This window comes from Ambystoma mexicanum, chromosome 2q (genome assembly GCF_040938575.1).
Source record: "Ambystoma mexicanum isolate Mex_15411 chromosome 2q, UKY_AmexF1_1, whole genome shotgun sequence".
NCBI classification, from domain to species: domain Eukaryota; kingdom Metazoa; phylum Chordata; class Amphibia; order Caudata; family Ambystomatidae; genus Ambystoma; species Ambystoma mexicanum.
In genome coordinates, this window is record NC_090924.1 from 329,282,986 (window position 1) to 329,300,750 (window position 17,765).

General features: G+C 44.2%; 1 protein-coding gene across 4 annotated transcripts in view; it reads left to right on the forward strand.

Moving 5' to 3' along the window:
* Positions 1-17,765, forward strand: part of TSC2 (TSC complex subunit 2) — a 1,437,517-nt gene that overhangs the window by 274,788 nt on the left and 1,144,964 nt on the right. For all 4 annotated transcript variants that reach the window (XM_069647328.1, XM_069647330.1, XM_069647331.1 and 1 more), the window contains 2 exons: positions 10,458-10,506; positions 10,957-11,082. In XM_069647328.1, coding sequence (XP_069503429.1) covers positions 10,458-10,506; positions 10,957-11,082 — 175 coding nt within the window. The remainder of the gene's footprint in view (positions 1-10,457; positions 10,507-10,956; positions 11,083-17,765) is intronic.

Consider the following 17,765-nt stretch of genomic DNA (forward strand, 5'->3'; position numbering starts at 1 on the left):
CAAACTTAGGTTCTCCAGACTGCAACTGCTATCGTGGTATGGCATCATGGGAGTTATTACCCAAAACATCTCGTTCTGCAGGTTGCATGTCCTAGGTAAAAAGCTTGTATACTGTGCTCATCACCACCAGAGTGGTCTTAAGTACTGAGACTTGTACAGATAATGTCATATTGAGCCCCTTCTTGGGTTTACCCATATTTTGGTCAACCGTGGAAAGAAAAGGGTGATAAGATCAGAGAAGGAGAAGAATGAGTAGGATTCAAACAGATAAACAAATGGAAAATGTACAAGGAGAATAAGAGTTTTTGTGTGCTTGTGGAGATACATGTGTGCAGTTATCGATAGTGGATCAAACAAATGCTGATTAGAAAGTAAGTCACCCATGATGCAGAGTAATTTTCTGCATGGCCAGTTTTTAGTGCAGTGTTTTGGTGTTACTATAGTTAGTGTGCACATTGGTGTGTGATTGGCTCAATGTGCTCAAGCGTGTCCTTGAAATGCGGATCTTTATCAGAACTGTATGAAGTATAATTTGGAGGTGGAAATCCAACTGGCAGAAGTGCCAGAACCAAGAGTTTGTCATGTCAAGTGTAAGGGGGGAGTGGGGGAGAGAGGTCATCTCAATCGTACAAGAGCCAAAGGCACTTAACTAGGAATTATTGACTGATGGAAGTTAGGCTATGTGAGAACATGTGGTGCTTTACTTGGGAGTGGGCTATCAAATGACAGTAATCCGTAGCAATCCAGTGTGAGAAAATCCACCCTTCAGGCTGTATTCAGAAGTGTGAAAGGTGAATGTAGATGTGCAGCAAAAAAAAGGTAAACCAGGAGAAATGGGACAGATCCCTGCTCGATGTATATAGTGAAAGTCCTGGATCATTTTGTGTGAAATGTATTAATAACAGTATGTGTTTGGCTCAGTGCTGGTCAGGCCTTTAAGCCTTCCGCAATACATTGGCATCATTTTAAGTGTGGGAATGTTGAAATCATGTACAAAGGAACAGGAGATCACTTGCCCTTCTACCGACTCTATAGGCCCTCATAGGCCAGCTTCTATAGGTAGGAAAGCTGGGAGGAATGATGGGCACTCTTAAATGAGGGTAGGATTTCAACTGTCAATACAAAAAATGAACAGGTAACCACTGATTGTACGCATTGTTTTTATTAAATATAACACTTTTTCCACTAATAGAAAAGGTAATAAACTCAGTGCTTCATGCACATCTCTAATGTCAACATATGGCTTTTAATCCTTGCCAAGGACAGTATTACTTCCTTGGATACAGTGCTACTTTATGCATCTTTGTCAACAAGTGTTTCACCACATAAGTTAAGAAAGTTCCAAAACCTATGTTAGACTTCTGCAGGTCTCTTAGGCGATTTCATGACCTTAGTAGCCATCAATAAAAACAGATGTCTTAAGTGCAGATATGTCAACATAAAAACAAACCACTGTGTAAAAATAAATAATAAGAATTGTCCCATTCAAGACATCGATATGAATGTGAAGTGATTTGCTACGAAAAAGAGAAATGGTGGGTGGAAATTATTACATAAAGTTAATGTATTGTCTTACACATTTTTATTCATACAAATCAGAGAAAACAATGCATTGTTGGCACAAAAACGCTTTAAAAAATGTACCATTGATAACAGAGTGGAGAACATTGCAGGGGGAGGTGGAAACCACCACGGACGAGGCCAGGACAGAATAGGTTGGTGGAGGAAGTACTGAATTAATTATGCAGGGGTGATGGAAAAGTGCTGTAGGGTTGTCCATGAAGTGTAGGGAGAGAGGAAAACAGAGTGATGCAGAAGTGTAGAGTGCTAGGAAACAGATTCTTTGGAAAGGAGAGCTTTGAGGTTGGATTTAAATGGTGGTAGAGTTGAAGTAGTACAGAGAGAAAGAGCATTCCAGAGTAGGGGGGGGAGAGAGAACGGAAATGAGAGGGAGCACAAGGGCCTCAAGAGTGGCAAGGAGGTGAGCTGAGGATGATCGTAATGAGTGAGGAGGAGAGTAGGGGAGCGAGATGAGCAGATGGGTAGGGTGGGGCGAGTCCATGGACAGTTTTGAAGATCATGAGAACAAGTTTATACTGAGTCCTTTGTTTCATATCTAGCCAGCCAATCTGGTCACGGCAGGGGAGATAGAGGTAAAGTGATAACGATGGAAAAGTGTGCAGACCGCGAAGTTGAGAACTTTGCCCACAGGAGACAAAGCATATTTGGAACGCCTTAAAGGAGACTAGCACAGTAGTTGGATCTAGAAAGGACTAAGGAGGAGATTAGTTGTTTAGCAATATTGAAAGGAAGATGATAGATTGTTCTGATATTGAGGAGGTGGTTGAGTTTGGCTGCAGTGGCAGATTTGGAGATAAAGAGCGAGAAATTGTGTGGTGGGTCGAAGATGGTACCAAGGTTGTGACCGGAAGCAGAGTAAGGAACGTAGTCAGCAGAGAAGATAAGCAGGGGAGATGAAGAGATGGCCGATTTGGCTGGGAAGTAGAGAACGTCAGTCTTAGTGGAGTTGAGCATGAGTGGCTGTCCAATATTTGATAGCGGAGAGACAGTTTGAAATTTCTGATAGCTCGTCGTATAAGGAGGGAAAGAAGATCCGTTATGCTGTCAGCGAAGACTTGATTGGAGAAACTGTAAGAGGAGATTAGGGCAACAAGAGCTGAAGTATAGAGAGTAAAGAGAAGTGGACCAAGGACATTCTTGGGTGATCTCCGACAGTAAGAGAGGTGATATTGTTCCAGGACACCTGATGTCTGGGGGCAAGGTATGAAGCAAACCAAGCAGGGGTCCTATCTTGGATGCCAACTAGAGATAATGTAGAAAGATCAGAAGGTGGATCAAGGAACTCAATGAGTCGAATGAATAGCACTTGCTCTAGGATTTTGGAATAGTGTGATAGAAGAGACAGGACAAAGGTTGGCAGGACAGTTAGGATCTAGAGCATGTTTCTTAAGGAGAGGGATGACAGTAGCTGTCTTATAGGATGAGGGAAAAGTGGCTGTTATGAAGTATATTTGGTTGTAATAAAGCTGAAACTCGAGACACAGACCTGCTGTGGAGTCATTGGGTTTGTTCCAGGTAGCTTTATTTACATAGGTACAAATGTACATCATCCAGTTTCTCTTGTAGGTATATACAGTGGCACAGAAGACGGGACATAGTTACAGAGCAGACCTAACGGCCATCCTTGCATCCCCAGCTCAGGCCCTGACTGACTCGCACAGAACATCTCACTCTCAGACCCACTCAACATTCTACTGAGCTGCAGCATTCGTACATCAATATTCTACAAGCATGCACTCCTGGCAAGTGACATAAAATGACAAGACTACATTACAACATCTCCCTTTCATACCAGACTCAACTGCGACATGCCCTTTCTCACAACAGGAACCTTCTAACACAAAAACTCCTTCCATCCAGACCCGCAACATCCAGACACAAAGCCTGCCACACTCGGTCACAAACCAAACCAATCAAAGGAACATCAATCTTACACGCAGGTGGGGAAAAATAGTGGGGTGGGGGGGGTCACGGGTTCACACACAACAGACCCGGATGCTACGCATGCAACGCAGCAGAGCCAACCGGAACCCATCCGTAAAGGTCTAAAGCAACTAACACGGAGGGAGAGTGGTGTTGCCCATGCCAGGAACAACAAGTACAGAAGGGGTACATAATCCACACTTCTTCCCCTCTAACAACCAAAACACAATCACATACAACCAGCTCCCACTTGCTGCCCAACACACATCCCACAGATCACAACCAGTCAAATGCAACCAACTTCCAACATCAGACACATGCACACTGCCTCATTCACTCGGTGCAGACATACGCATACGGGGACGGTGGAATGAAGCACACACATATAAGTGCAACCTCTCAACAACAGGTGAGCACATTCATCTCACCCATGCCACATACATCCTTACCAGTATACTCATGCATGCGTGAAACCACGACCAAACCACAACACTACCAGACTCACTCACAATGAAACAACATTTAAATATATATTGTGCTCCTGGTAGCACTGCAACTCTAACCTAAGCATAACCTTAACTAAAACATTTTTAACAGGTACCATAACATTTCCGTGCACATAACTTTTTTTTACATTACTCCATACGCTGGCCAAATACAACATTTCCCTCTTGTGTATAATATTCCTTGTATATACGTGTAACCTTTATACCTTTTTTCCGTAATAACTTCACTATTCAACATTTACTTATACATATATTGGAATCACTTACCTAAATTCCAATATATCACCCAGTACTCCGCTGATTGCCAATTAACATCTGGCAATCAGGTGATTGATCGCATGGTCCAATCTAAATTCACAATACACTAAATACCCTTGCTCAGCTGATTGCACCACTAACCTCTGGCAATCAGGTAATTGAACACATAGGTCTGATCTTTAATCTCACCAATACACTTGATACCCTGCACTCCAACCAACCTGCAACAACATGCAGTATGGTTGAATGATGACAACACTTGGGCCACAACACCTAAGAAATTTCACGCGACAACGGGCCAGATACTATTTCGGGGTATGTATATCCAAATGTAAACAACACTTTCAATTAAATATTAAATTCACATACTGAATCAACTTTCTCATCATCACTAGAAATCTTAGTCTCCATTTGTATCCACTTTGCATAGACAGTAATCTTTATTAAAATCCTATAATCAGAATGTCAGCTTAACTCAATTCATTTGCATTATTCACCAAGCTGTTCCACAATGCATCTGCAATTGTAATTTTACACAAACAATAACACTTTCAATTTTCCTCTAAAATACCATGTGCTGCATGCTCACCCAATTGTCATATCGCCTCCAAAATGTAGTGGCTTGATCAAGGCCACTGCCCAAAACCTATAACAAACTCAAAACCAGCAGCACCGGCATAATTCCTGTGGAAAAACATGGTTAACCACGTGATTAATGCATTGTTGCTAAATAAATCTGTCATCAACATTCACCCTGATATGCACTTCATTATTCCCTTCTTGGTTCAAAAATGTCCTCTTGACTTTCATTTGAATAATTATCAACACAAACAAAAACATTCTTCACTTAATTTATTTTCCCAAACTGAACAATCCGTGGAAAAAATAAACTCTTCCAGATAAAGTTCCCTCCTACGCCTAACGAATCCTCGAATGTAACTTCCTGGTCACGTTGCATGTCGTCGCAGGACCCTTACTCAAACAACTTTTATTTTTGTGTTACAGAGCAAAAACGCAAGCTCCAGAATGTTAGCGCATGTGCATTCTGTCCTTCGCCAATACCCACAGGTTCCAATGCCACATCATCATTTCACTCAGCCAGCTGTAAAAGTAGGACATTGTTGAGCCACGCACCAACCGTCGCTCTCACAGCATTTTACGAAATTCAGGAAAGTTCCTTTATGTAATCAAGCCCCAAATTGTATCCATGGTCATCCCACATAAGAGGCATTAATCACCAGATGTGAAAAACTTGGCATGTATGGAAAAGTACTTTGTTACAGACTGCGCACTGCCATTTCCTGTATTGATTTCCACTATTATTTTCTTGACTACACGGAGCTCTGGTACCACCTGCTGGATTTCAGCACGTATTGACTAGTCAATCATTGCAACTGTAAAACGCACCCATGAAACTGGTGCCATTCCATCAACACACGCCGCTCTGTCTCCGCTTTAAAAGACCAACCGCGTTTTTTTTTTCTTCCAAATTACTGGTGCCGGACCAAAATCAGTGCCCATCAATGATTGAAAGCACAACATCAAATTATGTTTCTCTCAATGGGAGTGTGCTCTCCCTTGTTGGGAATCTCCGGGGTAATTTCAATTGTGGTGGAGACTTCCCTCCCAGAAAGTCCAAATGCCCTTTTTATCTTTATGCTGGGCAGGATAGATATTTATCTGCATGGGGGAACGGTGGGTCACTCATTTCAGCTGCTGCCCCCCCCCCCCCCCCACAGCTCCCCTTACTGTCATTAGCGTTACTGAAGCTCCTCCTGCTGTCTTTCTGTCCTTTTTTCCTTCTTCCTTTTAATGCAAGTTTCTTTTAACCTCGTTGCCATTGTTATGAAGTATATTTGGTGATAATAAAGCTGAGACTCGAGACACAGGCCTGCTGTGGAGTCATTGGGTTTGTTCCAGGTAGCTTTATTTACATAGGTACAAATGCACATCATCCAGTTTCTCTTGTAGGTATATACAGTGGCACAGTAGACAGAAGACAGGACTTAGTTACAGAGCAGACTGTCAGATATCCTGAAGCACGGTTCCGTGTTGACCCGTCGTGAAGAATATATTTCTTCCTACCAATGTGATTCTCAGGAGTACGAAAGGACAGGCTGAGAAACTAATTGATCGGAAGATGGTGTAGAGTCGTTGGGATCGGTAGAGTTGAGCGGACCGCAAACTTCACGATAGATGGAGAATCCAGGTTCCTTTCAACGACTGCAGAATATTACACTGATTAACAATCAAATACACCCCTTTCTGGATAAACGTTTAACAAATAATTAACAGACTAACCTGCAGAAAACGGGTTTAACCAGAAGTGTTTCATGCAAGAATGTCCTCAATACTGGGGAAATCTGGAGACCATAAGAAGAGAAAATACAATCAGTACCAGATAGTGAGTTGTAGAGAATGGTAAGGAAAGTTAAGTTTCTTACCCTGGTTTCCCTGGAAGTGGTCGTCTCTGGCAAATCTCCTTCTCCTTTTCTGTACGAACTGTGTGATGGTATCTGCCCCCTGTCCGACGAACCAAATAATCCAATGGTGCAAGGAAGTCACTAGTCCAGCAACAAGCTATTCCCGCCGGCACGAGGACGCCTAAAAGGTGCTCAGGAAGTCTCTAGTCCAGCACCTAGCCTATTCCCGCCGGCACGAGGACGCCTACAGCACCCTGGAGGAAAGGACAGGGAAGGAATAGGAGGGGAAGAGGAAGGAAGGAAAGAAAGAAGGTAAGAGGTCTCCCAACCTTCAAGGTCCGAAATCAACTTAACCAAACCACTAGGCAAGAATAACCAAAAAACAATCCGAGGTCAAAATACTAGAACAGGTAAGGGCAATCCGTGAGCATATCCAATAAACGTAATCCGAGATCAAAAAACACCAAAAATTTCCAAGCGAGAAGAGCCACTGTCAATGTGGGATCAGAAGCAGCGAGAAGTGGGCGCCGGATCATTAAGTACCTGAACTGCCGGCAACAAGATGGTCACGTGACCCAGTACGTTTTCTATCACGTGGAAGACGCCGCGCCCACTGACGTAACCTCCATGGTAACTTCCACGTGAGGCGTCGGGAACTACGTTCCCGACGAAAATGTCTACCGCGAGTAGAGCGTGGATAATGCAAGCCCGCCTCCTGTCTGATATTCGAACGCGACAGGCGCTTTTGGCTACGAGAAGACAAGAGAACCGAAGGGGTATCACAAGACCTGAAGCGTTTTCTGACACAGACCCACCGGCCATCCTTGCATCCCCAGCTCATGCCCCAACTGACTCTCACAGAACATTCACTCTCAGACCCACTCAACATTCTCCTGAGCTGCAGCATTCATACATCAACATTCTACAAGCATGCACTCCTGGCCAGTTACATAACATGACAAGACTACTTTACAACAGTGACATTGCCAAGTGAGGAGTTGAAGGGGAAGCAACATGTGGAGCAACAGTGGGAGCTTTGTGCTTCACAATGTGCAGGGACAGTGAGTCAGTGGGGATACAGGAAGGGTTGGCCTTAGGAAGTAGGGCAATAATGTCATCAGGGTTGGTGAGGCAAAGGAAGACATAGTAGTAGGAGTAGTGGAGAAACGTGAGCATGAGGAGCGGATAGAAGGTAGATGGCAAGGCTATTGTGAATAGTAGAAATGTTAAAAGTAAAGTAGCGAGCCAGATCTTTTGCAGAAAGAGTAGAGGGGATGGGTGTGGGTGTAGAAGGATAGTGTATTTAGTTGAGAGTTTGGGAGGTGCCTAGGTTGGGAGGATTAAGACGATATCACACAGACCTTCGCCAAGTACAAAGCTTTTTCTGTATTGTTGGTGCAGATGAGAGATGTAATCCAGAGTCGTGGAGGGGAGTATTTAGGTGTAAATGTATTCAGAGGGTAGTGAAAGGAGAAGGAAGCATTAAAAGAAAGTTAGGGAAGGCCTCTTCAGTGGATGTGAAGGATAGGAGGTGTATGAGGCAAGAGATTGGTCAGAGAGGTAATCAGGGAGTTTGGGGGAGGAAAAGCTGCACTTAGTAATTGTTTTAGAAGATGGAGAAAATGAGGAAGAAGCAGGAATGGAGATTGAGACAATGACAATGGTGATTGGAGGGAGTATGAGCATTGGAAATATTGGAGGCAGAAACTTGAGATTAGAATAAGGTCAAGGGAGTTTCCATTTGAATGGGTGGGTAGAGAGTGGACAGAAGAGAGCGAGTGGTTAAGTAGAATAGAGTTAGCCAGTGGATAGAGCAGCAGAGAGAGAAGGGGGGTTGAAGTCTTCAATGACAATGAGGTGGTGATCGGGAAGGAGAGAGTCAAATAGTTCTATTGGGATATGTGACCGAAGAATTGACCTACGGGACCAGGTGGCTGGTAGAGGGAGATAACATATATGACAGGGGGCAGTGATTGTCGAGATGTTGTATTCAAATGAGGGAGAATTGGCGCGAGACGGGGGACGGTGGAGTAGGAGAGATAGGAAGTTTGGAGGATGAAAACGGTCCTACAACACCGCCCCTGCCAGTGGGGCGGGGAGAGTGAGTGAAGGTTTAGGCCGGGTCATGAAGGGTTGCAAGGGTTGCAGAGTCGGAGATCCAGGTTTCAGTAAGGGTAATGAGGTAGAGAGAATGAGAAAGGAAGAAGGCCAGAGGTAAAGGAGGTTTTATTGCAGACAGACTGTGCATTCCAAAGAGCAATAGAAAGAGAGTGAGATGTGGAAGCATATCGATGTTGAGTCTTGGAAATTGAGGCTTTTGGGGTTGATTTGGGAAAAGAGAAAGTGGAGCGAGAATAGAGGTGGCGTCTTTGAGAAGAGATGATGGGGATGGTAAGAGAGTTGAGATGGTTCTGTGCAGAGGAGAGTGAAGAGAGCAGTAGGAGGGAAAGGAAGCAATAGCATGAGAAGTGCATGGCGTGTGTGATGCTGAGAAGAAGCAATAATGAGTACTTAGGAGGACACAGCAAAGCAGAGGCTCATAGGCAAGGAAGCTGGCCAATGGCTTGTTTTTACCCTTCATTGTTCCACCCTTAACTGGTATGCCTCTAGAGTGTTCACAAGGGATGACACACTCTTGTCACCCGATAGCCTAGTCCATCAATGGTTGGTCTCTGATTTTGTCCCTGATGTTGCTGGTGTCATGGGGCATTTTCTTCCTCTTTTGTGTTCCCAGAGGAGTCTATTATGGCCTTCGGTCTGTCGATTTGGCTAAACCAATGATGACTGTAGGAAGTGATGTCACTAATCTGAGATGTCCGCTGTAAGTGAAATCAAAACCAGAAAGGATGACGCACACTCTGGTAACCTGATTGCCTAGTCCATAAGTGGTTGGTTGCGCCAATATTGTCCTTGGTGTTGCTGGGATGAGAAGATTTCTTCCTCTTTGGTGTTCCCTGAAAAGTATCTTGTGACCTTTAGCTGGAGATTTGTCTGATCCAATCTCTCGAGCAGAATAATTACTAAACAAGTAATCTAATCTTCAGCAAGTTACTAAAATGTTTACAATAATTCTGTTATGCAAAATTGCAAAAATGTTGATCTAATCCTAATGCGTAGATGCTACCAGTCAACTTTCTGCACTTTTAAAACAACTCTGTCCTCAATAAATGCGACACCTACTGGATTAAATGATATTTCACATGTAGAGTTCAGGTAGAATTTATCTTGGTATGTTCCAATATATACAATATAAATAAATTATTCCTACAGTATGTTTTTCAAACATTTTACATATAGATTAAGGTTACATGATACTCGATTTAAACTTGCCTTCAAACCTAGTTTCCTGGGAGCCTTTGTCTTTAAATTCAGATTACTTGTGGCTGTGCATGAAAGGAGACTGACATAGGAGTAGTTCTTACTGGTCTTAACCTGTATTGTTTTTTTTTTTTTTTTTTTTAAAGAATTCCTGTTTAAGTGAATGCTATGCAACAGGCTCGCTGTACGTTCTTGGATCAGTAGGAAACCTGAGACATCACACTGCATTAGTGATTGTGTTTGGTATTAGTTTCATGTTATTAATGGCTGATCATTTCAAGACCACATTTGATTGCCAAAGTGACCATACATGTTTGTCAGTTTAAGGGTTTTTTGTTGCTAAACTGATGGATTGTGCTTCTCATATCCAAGGTCAACAGACTTTTAAATACTGTATATTAAGAGGTTTCCCAGATTTAAACAAATGCCTACACATTCTCTCTTCCAGAATGATCTGTCTGTTGTGCAATCGTACCACCCGTGCCTTGGATATAGAGGTCAGTGCCATCATTCCCTTAACGCTGACGTTTTTAATTCTTGCATGAATCTTGTTGTGAGAGAAACATGGGCGATAATCATGTGTTCATAGTAAATAAAACTGTGATGTGAGCAGGTTTTATCGCCCAGTGTGTTCTAGGAGACTTTTGCTCACTTGCAGGTCCCGAGTAGCCACGTTTTCCATCTACCTTCCTTGTTGCTTGATGTCTGGGGTGTGCCATGCAATGTGTGCTCTGTTTGCTTTCTGGACATGGCTTCTAGGCATGTCTTTCATCTATTGGGCATGACTTCATTCTGCTCGCTTGGTAAAATAAAAGCTCTGAGCTGGTGGTTTGTTTTTCTTCTCCTGACATAGGTGACAGGTGTCAATTTGTGACTGCCTACAGATTCTAGGTATGTTGGCCATCTGCCTATATTATACCTCTAACAACTTCTTATCATTTTTCTAGGTTTCGCTGAAGGTTTTGGATGCTGTTGTTTGCTACAACTGCCTACCAGCAGAGAGCGTGCTTACGTTCATCATTACTTTGTGCCGTACTATTAATGTCAAGGAGCTCTGCGAACCATGCTGGAAGGTGAGAGGAACTGCTTTCCACAAACGTCTTCAGAAGCCTTGAAATGAAATGCTGTTTAGTTGGGATTCTCCTCGTTTTGTACCCAGTGTGATTGAATTGGTAGCTTCTTAGTAAAACATTTTATTCTTTCATCCATTAGTGTAAGGAATGATTTTCCTTGTTGCTGCTTTTCAGCCTTATTCTATGAGACTCAACCTGGATTGGGTATAGTGATCAGTAACTTGCACTAGAATCGCCTCATCGCTCCTCAACTGTCCTTTCTTCTTCTGGTCTCTTGGTCTGCCACCTCATCCTTTTCTCTGACCTCCCCCAAACAGCCCACACCTTTTTGTTTCCTATCCGTTTTTATCCTTCCCCCTGCTTCTGCCATTGTTTCTTCGCTGGTTTCCCAAGACCAATCAGTCCCTGCATTTCCCATCCGAGAGGTGTTGCAATCAGGAAAATACATGATATGATATGGCATTTATAACACGCCTATACACACGTGCTTCAAGGCGCGACGAGGCAAGGGGGGGAACAAAGGGAGGACAGACAACGATCCTACTAGGCCAGGCTCATTCAGATCACGCAAGTGCATGGGATGGGGGGAAAGGAAAAGTGCTCAGGGGGAAGGGAGAGGGGAAAGTGCAGTACATGGGAAGTGGAATAAATAAGACACATAAAACAGCCAGCAAATGGCAAGTGCAAGGAAGTGCAGATGTAAGTGCTGGTAGGGGGACTGAAGGGATACAGAAAAATGGTCCTTAAGTGCAGGGGTTGCCAGGGAGGCAGTGCAGGTGGGTAATTGACGGGGCCTGTGCCAGAGATCAGAAAGGGTGGCCAGGTAACCAGTGCAATTTCAGTCAGGAATTCAGCAAGGGAGGGGAGGGGAGGTGAGGAGAGAAAGCAGAAGCAAAGAGGAAGGTTTTGAGGTGTTTCCGGAACCGGAGATGGTTCTCCTTGAGTTTCAGGGAGGCAGGAAGGCTGTTCCAGAGAGAGGCCCCTCCCGAAGAGAGTGATCTGCCACCAACTCGTTGCTTAGAGAAGTGACTGACCCTGAGGGAGTTGGAGGCAGATGAGCGAAGAGCTCGACAAGGAAGATATTTAGGAAGAGAGAGTTGAAGGTATTGCAGCCCCAGACCCCAGAAGGCCTTGTGTACAATGCAAAGGGTTTTGAACTTAATCCTCGCAGCCACTGGGAGCCAGTGCAGAGATTTCAGTCCTGGAGAAATATGTTCCCTGGGCTTGAGGCCAAGGACAAGTCTCGCAGTCCTGTTCTGGATAAGTTGCAGAGGGCGGAGAGTGGAGGCAGGCAGATTTATATAGAGGCTCTTACAGTTGTCCAGCTTGGAGAGGACCAGGGCTCTGGAGACAGTGAGCTTCTGGGGGAAGGAGAGGAAAGGAATAATACCTCTAAGGAGGTGCAGCTGGTAGTGTGACTTCTTAGAGACGTCCGAGATGTGAGGGGAGAAGGTGAGTGCAGTCGAAGATGACCCTGAGGTTTTTTGCCTTGCAAGTGGGAGTGGGAGGAGGGCCAAGAGAGGCCGGCCAGAGAGCTGCAGGGAAGGAGGGAGTGGGTGTGCTGATGAGTAGAATCTCAGTCTTACTGGCATTAAGGCAGAGGTCGTTGGCAGCACACCATTCCTGGATAGCAGACAGACAGTCAGAGATGAGGGAAGGAGAGGAGGAGGCCGAGGGTAGCCTGAAAATGAGCTGGGTATCATCCGCATAGCACTGAAAGTTGGGACAGAGAGCAGTGATGTGGTGGGCAAGACATGCTGGGTATTGGTTGAACAGCCAGGGAGAGCGGTTAGATCCCTGGGGTACACCACAGGTAGAGAAAAAGATGTCGGAGAGGAAGGACCCAAGTTGGACCTGGGAGGGTCGGTCGGAGAGGAAAGAAGTCGGCCACGCCAGAGCCTGACCAGTGATACCCAGGTTTTCACAGAGACAGTTGAGCAGGATGGCATGGTTGACAGTGTCAAAGGCAGAAGAAAGATCAAGCAAGATAAGAACGCAAGGGGTGTTAGTCGAGGTTGGTGAGCAGGTCTTCACGGATGTTCAGGAGAGCAGTTTCCGTGCTTCTGGCAGCTCTGAAGCCAGACTGATGGTCATGAAGACAACCAACAGATTCAGTGTGGAGATTGAGCTGGGAGATGGCCAGTTTCTCCAGGAGCTTGCCCAGGAAGGATAGGGCGAAATAGGAAGGATAGAAAAAGGATGCTAAGCCCCACCCCTTTTTCATGTGTGGGCCTGCATGCTTTCAGCCGCAGCGGCACGCTCTGTACAATATCCGTTTGTGTAAGCAGCATTGGACGTCAAGCGTTCCACAGGGAATGACTACGTGGCTTTGACTGGTACACATGTGTGAGAGTCCTTGCAAGCGAGTGCTGTACAGCTGTCTTTGTTGACGCTCACTGTGTATATTGGTGCTGCGACACGGTTGATTCTCTGTTGCTGGTGGGGAAGTGCTGTAGAGAAGCATTTCCCAGGAAACTCCGGTGTGCTGGTCTGTTGCTGATCAGCCAGAAATTCTGGTATACCTAGTTTTCTGAAACAAATGGTAAGGGACTGTCCTGCATTTTCATACAGAAGTGTGGGGTGATCAAGAATGGTATCAGTAACAAACATGCTGGCACATATGGAGGGGACAGGGCCTGGGCCCTCCCAAATGCCACCTTACCCCTGGGGGATCAGACTGGCTCTGGCTTGCTCCTGGTAGGCCTACAGATTACTGGCCCTGTCAGATATTCATACATCAAACCATCTTAAAGTCTGAAGTCTTGAGGTGCATCAGGTGTGGAGAGTTCTTAGTTGCTTCCTAAAGGAAGGCTAGCCCGATGTCATAACAAGGTTTTGCAGTCCCATATACTTTTTAAATAAGGTCCTTCATCACTACCATGTTCTCTACCCTGTTTAGCCAAATAACTTTTGGGGATCCAGTTTGCCTCAAGGTCTGGAGATGCACCATTTTGCAAATGGCAATCATGTTGATACCATATGTGTATCTGAAAACATGCACATATTGCGTTTCCTCCCCCACGCCCCAATGATGCCAAACAAAACAAAAGTAGCGTTTTCAGGTGTGGGGTAATGCATCTTCCATCCAACCAAATGTTTTTCGAGCTAATCTGGACTAGCACAGATGCTGGTTTGTCTCCTTTTTGCCACATTACTATACATTTTATGTGCCATGGCAGGAGAATGGTGCAATCTACATATCAGCTTGTATTGTGGTTCCACCACTTGCACACTATTAGATATTCCCTTCCTCTTAAAACATAACCAATATTTTCCTTCCATTCCCAGTCCCATCTGTAAGGAACTCCTGGTGGCAATAGTAAAGACAGACACAAGTGTTCACAGTTCAAGGGTGTTTATTGAACTTTATAATGGGTGAGATAAACGCCGAATCTAAACCTAAATCTAAGATGGGAGCAAGCTACGACCATCAAATAATAAGACCGTCCTAGTGGCATCTTGTCCAAAAAAAAGGGCCTATTGTAAAAAAAAAAAAAAAACTAGTGCCAATCCTTACCACTATATTTACAAAAAGAGTGTGGGATAATGTTCACCAGAAAAGAAAGAAGTGTTCACAAAATGATGGATGATATGGCTGGGTCTCCCTTCCCCACGTTTTGGACACCGAACAAGGCAGGACTTCTGAGCACAGCACACTCCTGGGCCTTGCTAGACGAGTTTACAGTTCCATTCAACGATACCAGGACCTTCAGTGGCCAAGTCTCTCTTCTCCAAAGTATCTTGCTTCAGTAGGCCTGCTGCACGAAAACAGCAAACAAACAAGTTCCTTAGGTAATGTTGTACCTTGGCTGATTGCTCTTCGCCCCTTGGATATCTCTCCATCGGGCTCGTATCTACCAGGAGCAACTATGGCGACCAGTAAACTCTTAAGGTCCTCCTAGTACTAAAGCTGCCACTGTTTGTTTTTCAGATTCATAGATGCATTTACTGGCTCCGGCTGGAGGCTTGGGAAGAGCTTTAATCATATTATTTGTGTCCTTTTGAGGCCATGGCACATACTGCATTATCCCTACTCCTTTATGTATAAGAGGCATCTGCAGGTCGATTTTGTTTTTTACCCTTTTTTTTAGTCTTCTTCTGATCTTGTACTGCCACCATTAAATCTGGTCTATTTCTTGGTCTATCCCTTCTCACTGCCTCTTGTGGCGGGATGGGTTTCTCACCGCCTTCTCTCCTTGATCCCTTGTTTGCCCTGCCTCTTCATTATTTCTACCACCTTGATCTTCCCTTTCCTTTTTCCTTGCTTGTTCTACTTCTTGTCCCAGGACCATCCATACCCTCTCGCCATCATCTTTTTCGACACAAACATTTCTTATTGCCCCAGGGTTGAGTCTAACCAAAAAATCTCCTGACTTCCAATCCCCTATTTTCTGCACTGATATCCTTATTTCTGGTGGTACTTATTCCGGTTCTTGTAACCGGACCAACTTTTCCCACAATGCTCTTAACCCGTTGTTTATATCTGCTTGTGAACCCCCTGATTACACTGATGCCCCCCAAACTCCCAGTTGCTAAACCGGATAATCCTGTTGATACTCTCTCTATCACTGGAGGTTTATAGGCTGGGGTCGTATACCCTACTGCAGGTTTAGGCGTTACGGGGTGTATCCCCTTACATTGGATCTATTTTTTCATCTTCCTGATCTTCCATATCCTCGCATAATCGCCAGAGATCTAGAATCTTTTCTTTTTTGTAATTTTTTCCCCTTATATTTTGCTGCTAAAAAGGACACTTTTTCTAACGTGTTTCTGTTATGGTAGCCCTGCTCTTACCAGGAGCAGGTTACCCCCCCTTTCCTTTGTTTCCAATACCCATTGTTTGATATTTGTGTGTTCTGTCACAATACAGTTGCATAGCCCTATGCATGTGTTTTATTGGGGTTTCTTACCCCATAATGTTGTGCGCGTCCCTAATGCTTCACTTTGACCTTACTGCTATGCTGCGCACGCTGCTGCTTGTTACACAAAAATACAGATGAACCCACTTTTTCTCCCAACCCCCTTTATTCTTTTCCACTTTTTCTCACACACAACGCGACTCATCCACCTTCCTTCCTTTTTTACCACAAAAGACAACAAGAAAATATACAAAAATAATTGACTAAAATCCAGGCCCATTCCTTATACCGAGCCACTACTTTTTTTTCCCCTGTATCCTCATAGTACCACCTTCCCAGCTTTTTTAATATGCTGAGGATCCCATTGCTTTCATCGTCATAAATAAACACTGTGTGGTACTACCATCGCAACCTATTATGGCCGAGGATCCTTTACCTCCCAGTCTTTATACACTGAAGCTCCCTTTTTCCATTATAAAAAGTTCAACTGATATGCGACAATTTCAATAAATAACTCACCTCCTATCCAATCTATACCTTAGCACATCACCTAACATCCTATCCAATCTATACCATAACACATCACCAAAAGTCTTATTCAATCTGTCATTGACCTCGTACTTCATCCATTCACACCAACATACTGTCATACATACATGTCCCCTTGTTATCTCTTACAAGAGTATACTCACATGTGCATGTACACTCGAGTTTTCCTCAGTTACGAGGTCCCGATTTCTTTCTGGAGCCACGCCTGCTTCAGTGAGCAGAGAGGATTTCTTTTAAAATGGCTCCTGCTAAAAGCGCTCAGGAAACGCATGTTTTTTTTAATTTTGGGCGATCAGTCTCAGTAGATGGGGTGACTAGGCCTGGGCCTTCGCAAAGTACAGGGGAAAACTCAGATCACTTCGGGAACGTCACCACTTGTAAGGGTGTCCCTAATTACGCTCACACCAGTAAAAATACACCCCTTTAGGGAAATAAGGCCAAGAGTCTATCTTGTAAGTATAACAAGTTTAATTTGGCAAAAATGAGGATGGTAGCAAAGGACTCTGCTGCCTGAACGGTATTCACCTGTCCCTCTTCCATTCCTTCCTGCCAAAGTGGTGCCAGGCAGGAGTTTATATAGGCCTGTCTTACTGCAGTGGCATCACTGGATACAGTCGGATCACATTCAGGGAGGCATTTAGACTTCAAAATTTTTCCCGAAGTGTTATTCAAAACAATGTTTTTAGCACACAAAAACACTTATTGGGGTCCACCTTTTCAGTGTGGAGGCTGATCCTTATCACTGGATACAGGCCATGGCTTCATCCCAATCCGTCCTCCTTCCATAATAGGGATGCTCCAAAACCTTCTTTTCTTTGTCAGCAGTTTTGCAAGGGCATGCTGTTCTACATTTTGCTAGTTTATGCAAGAATACACTGTAGCTCAAGCTTTACTTCATTTTGCTACCTATGACCATTTTATGTCTAAACATATTTTCCAGTCATTCTCTCCATATTCCACTCATTTGATTCATGTTTTTATCTGGTCTTGTAATCTTCTTTAAACCTTAAGCTTATAATATGTCCCATTTCTGCATTTTGTCGCACAGAGCATGTATATCCCATTTTTAGCCTGAATGGACACTTGACGGACAGTGGACAGCTGGTGAGTCACTTTGTGTGCTCTGCCAGTGCTAGCCTTAGTGGCAAACACTGCAGAAGAGCCTGCAGTCCATTTTTAGCACAAGCCACATTCCTTCTGGGAAGGAGCTCGACTCTTCTATAGCATTTTAGATTTTTACACTGCCTAGAATCTTACATTAGAAATCTATCCAAC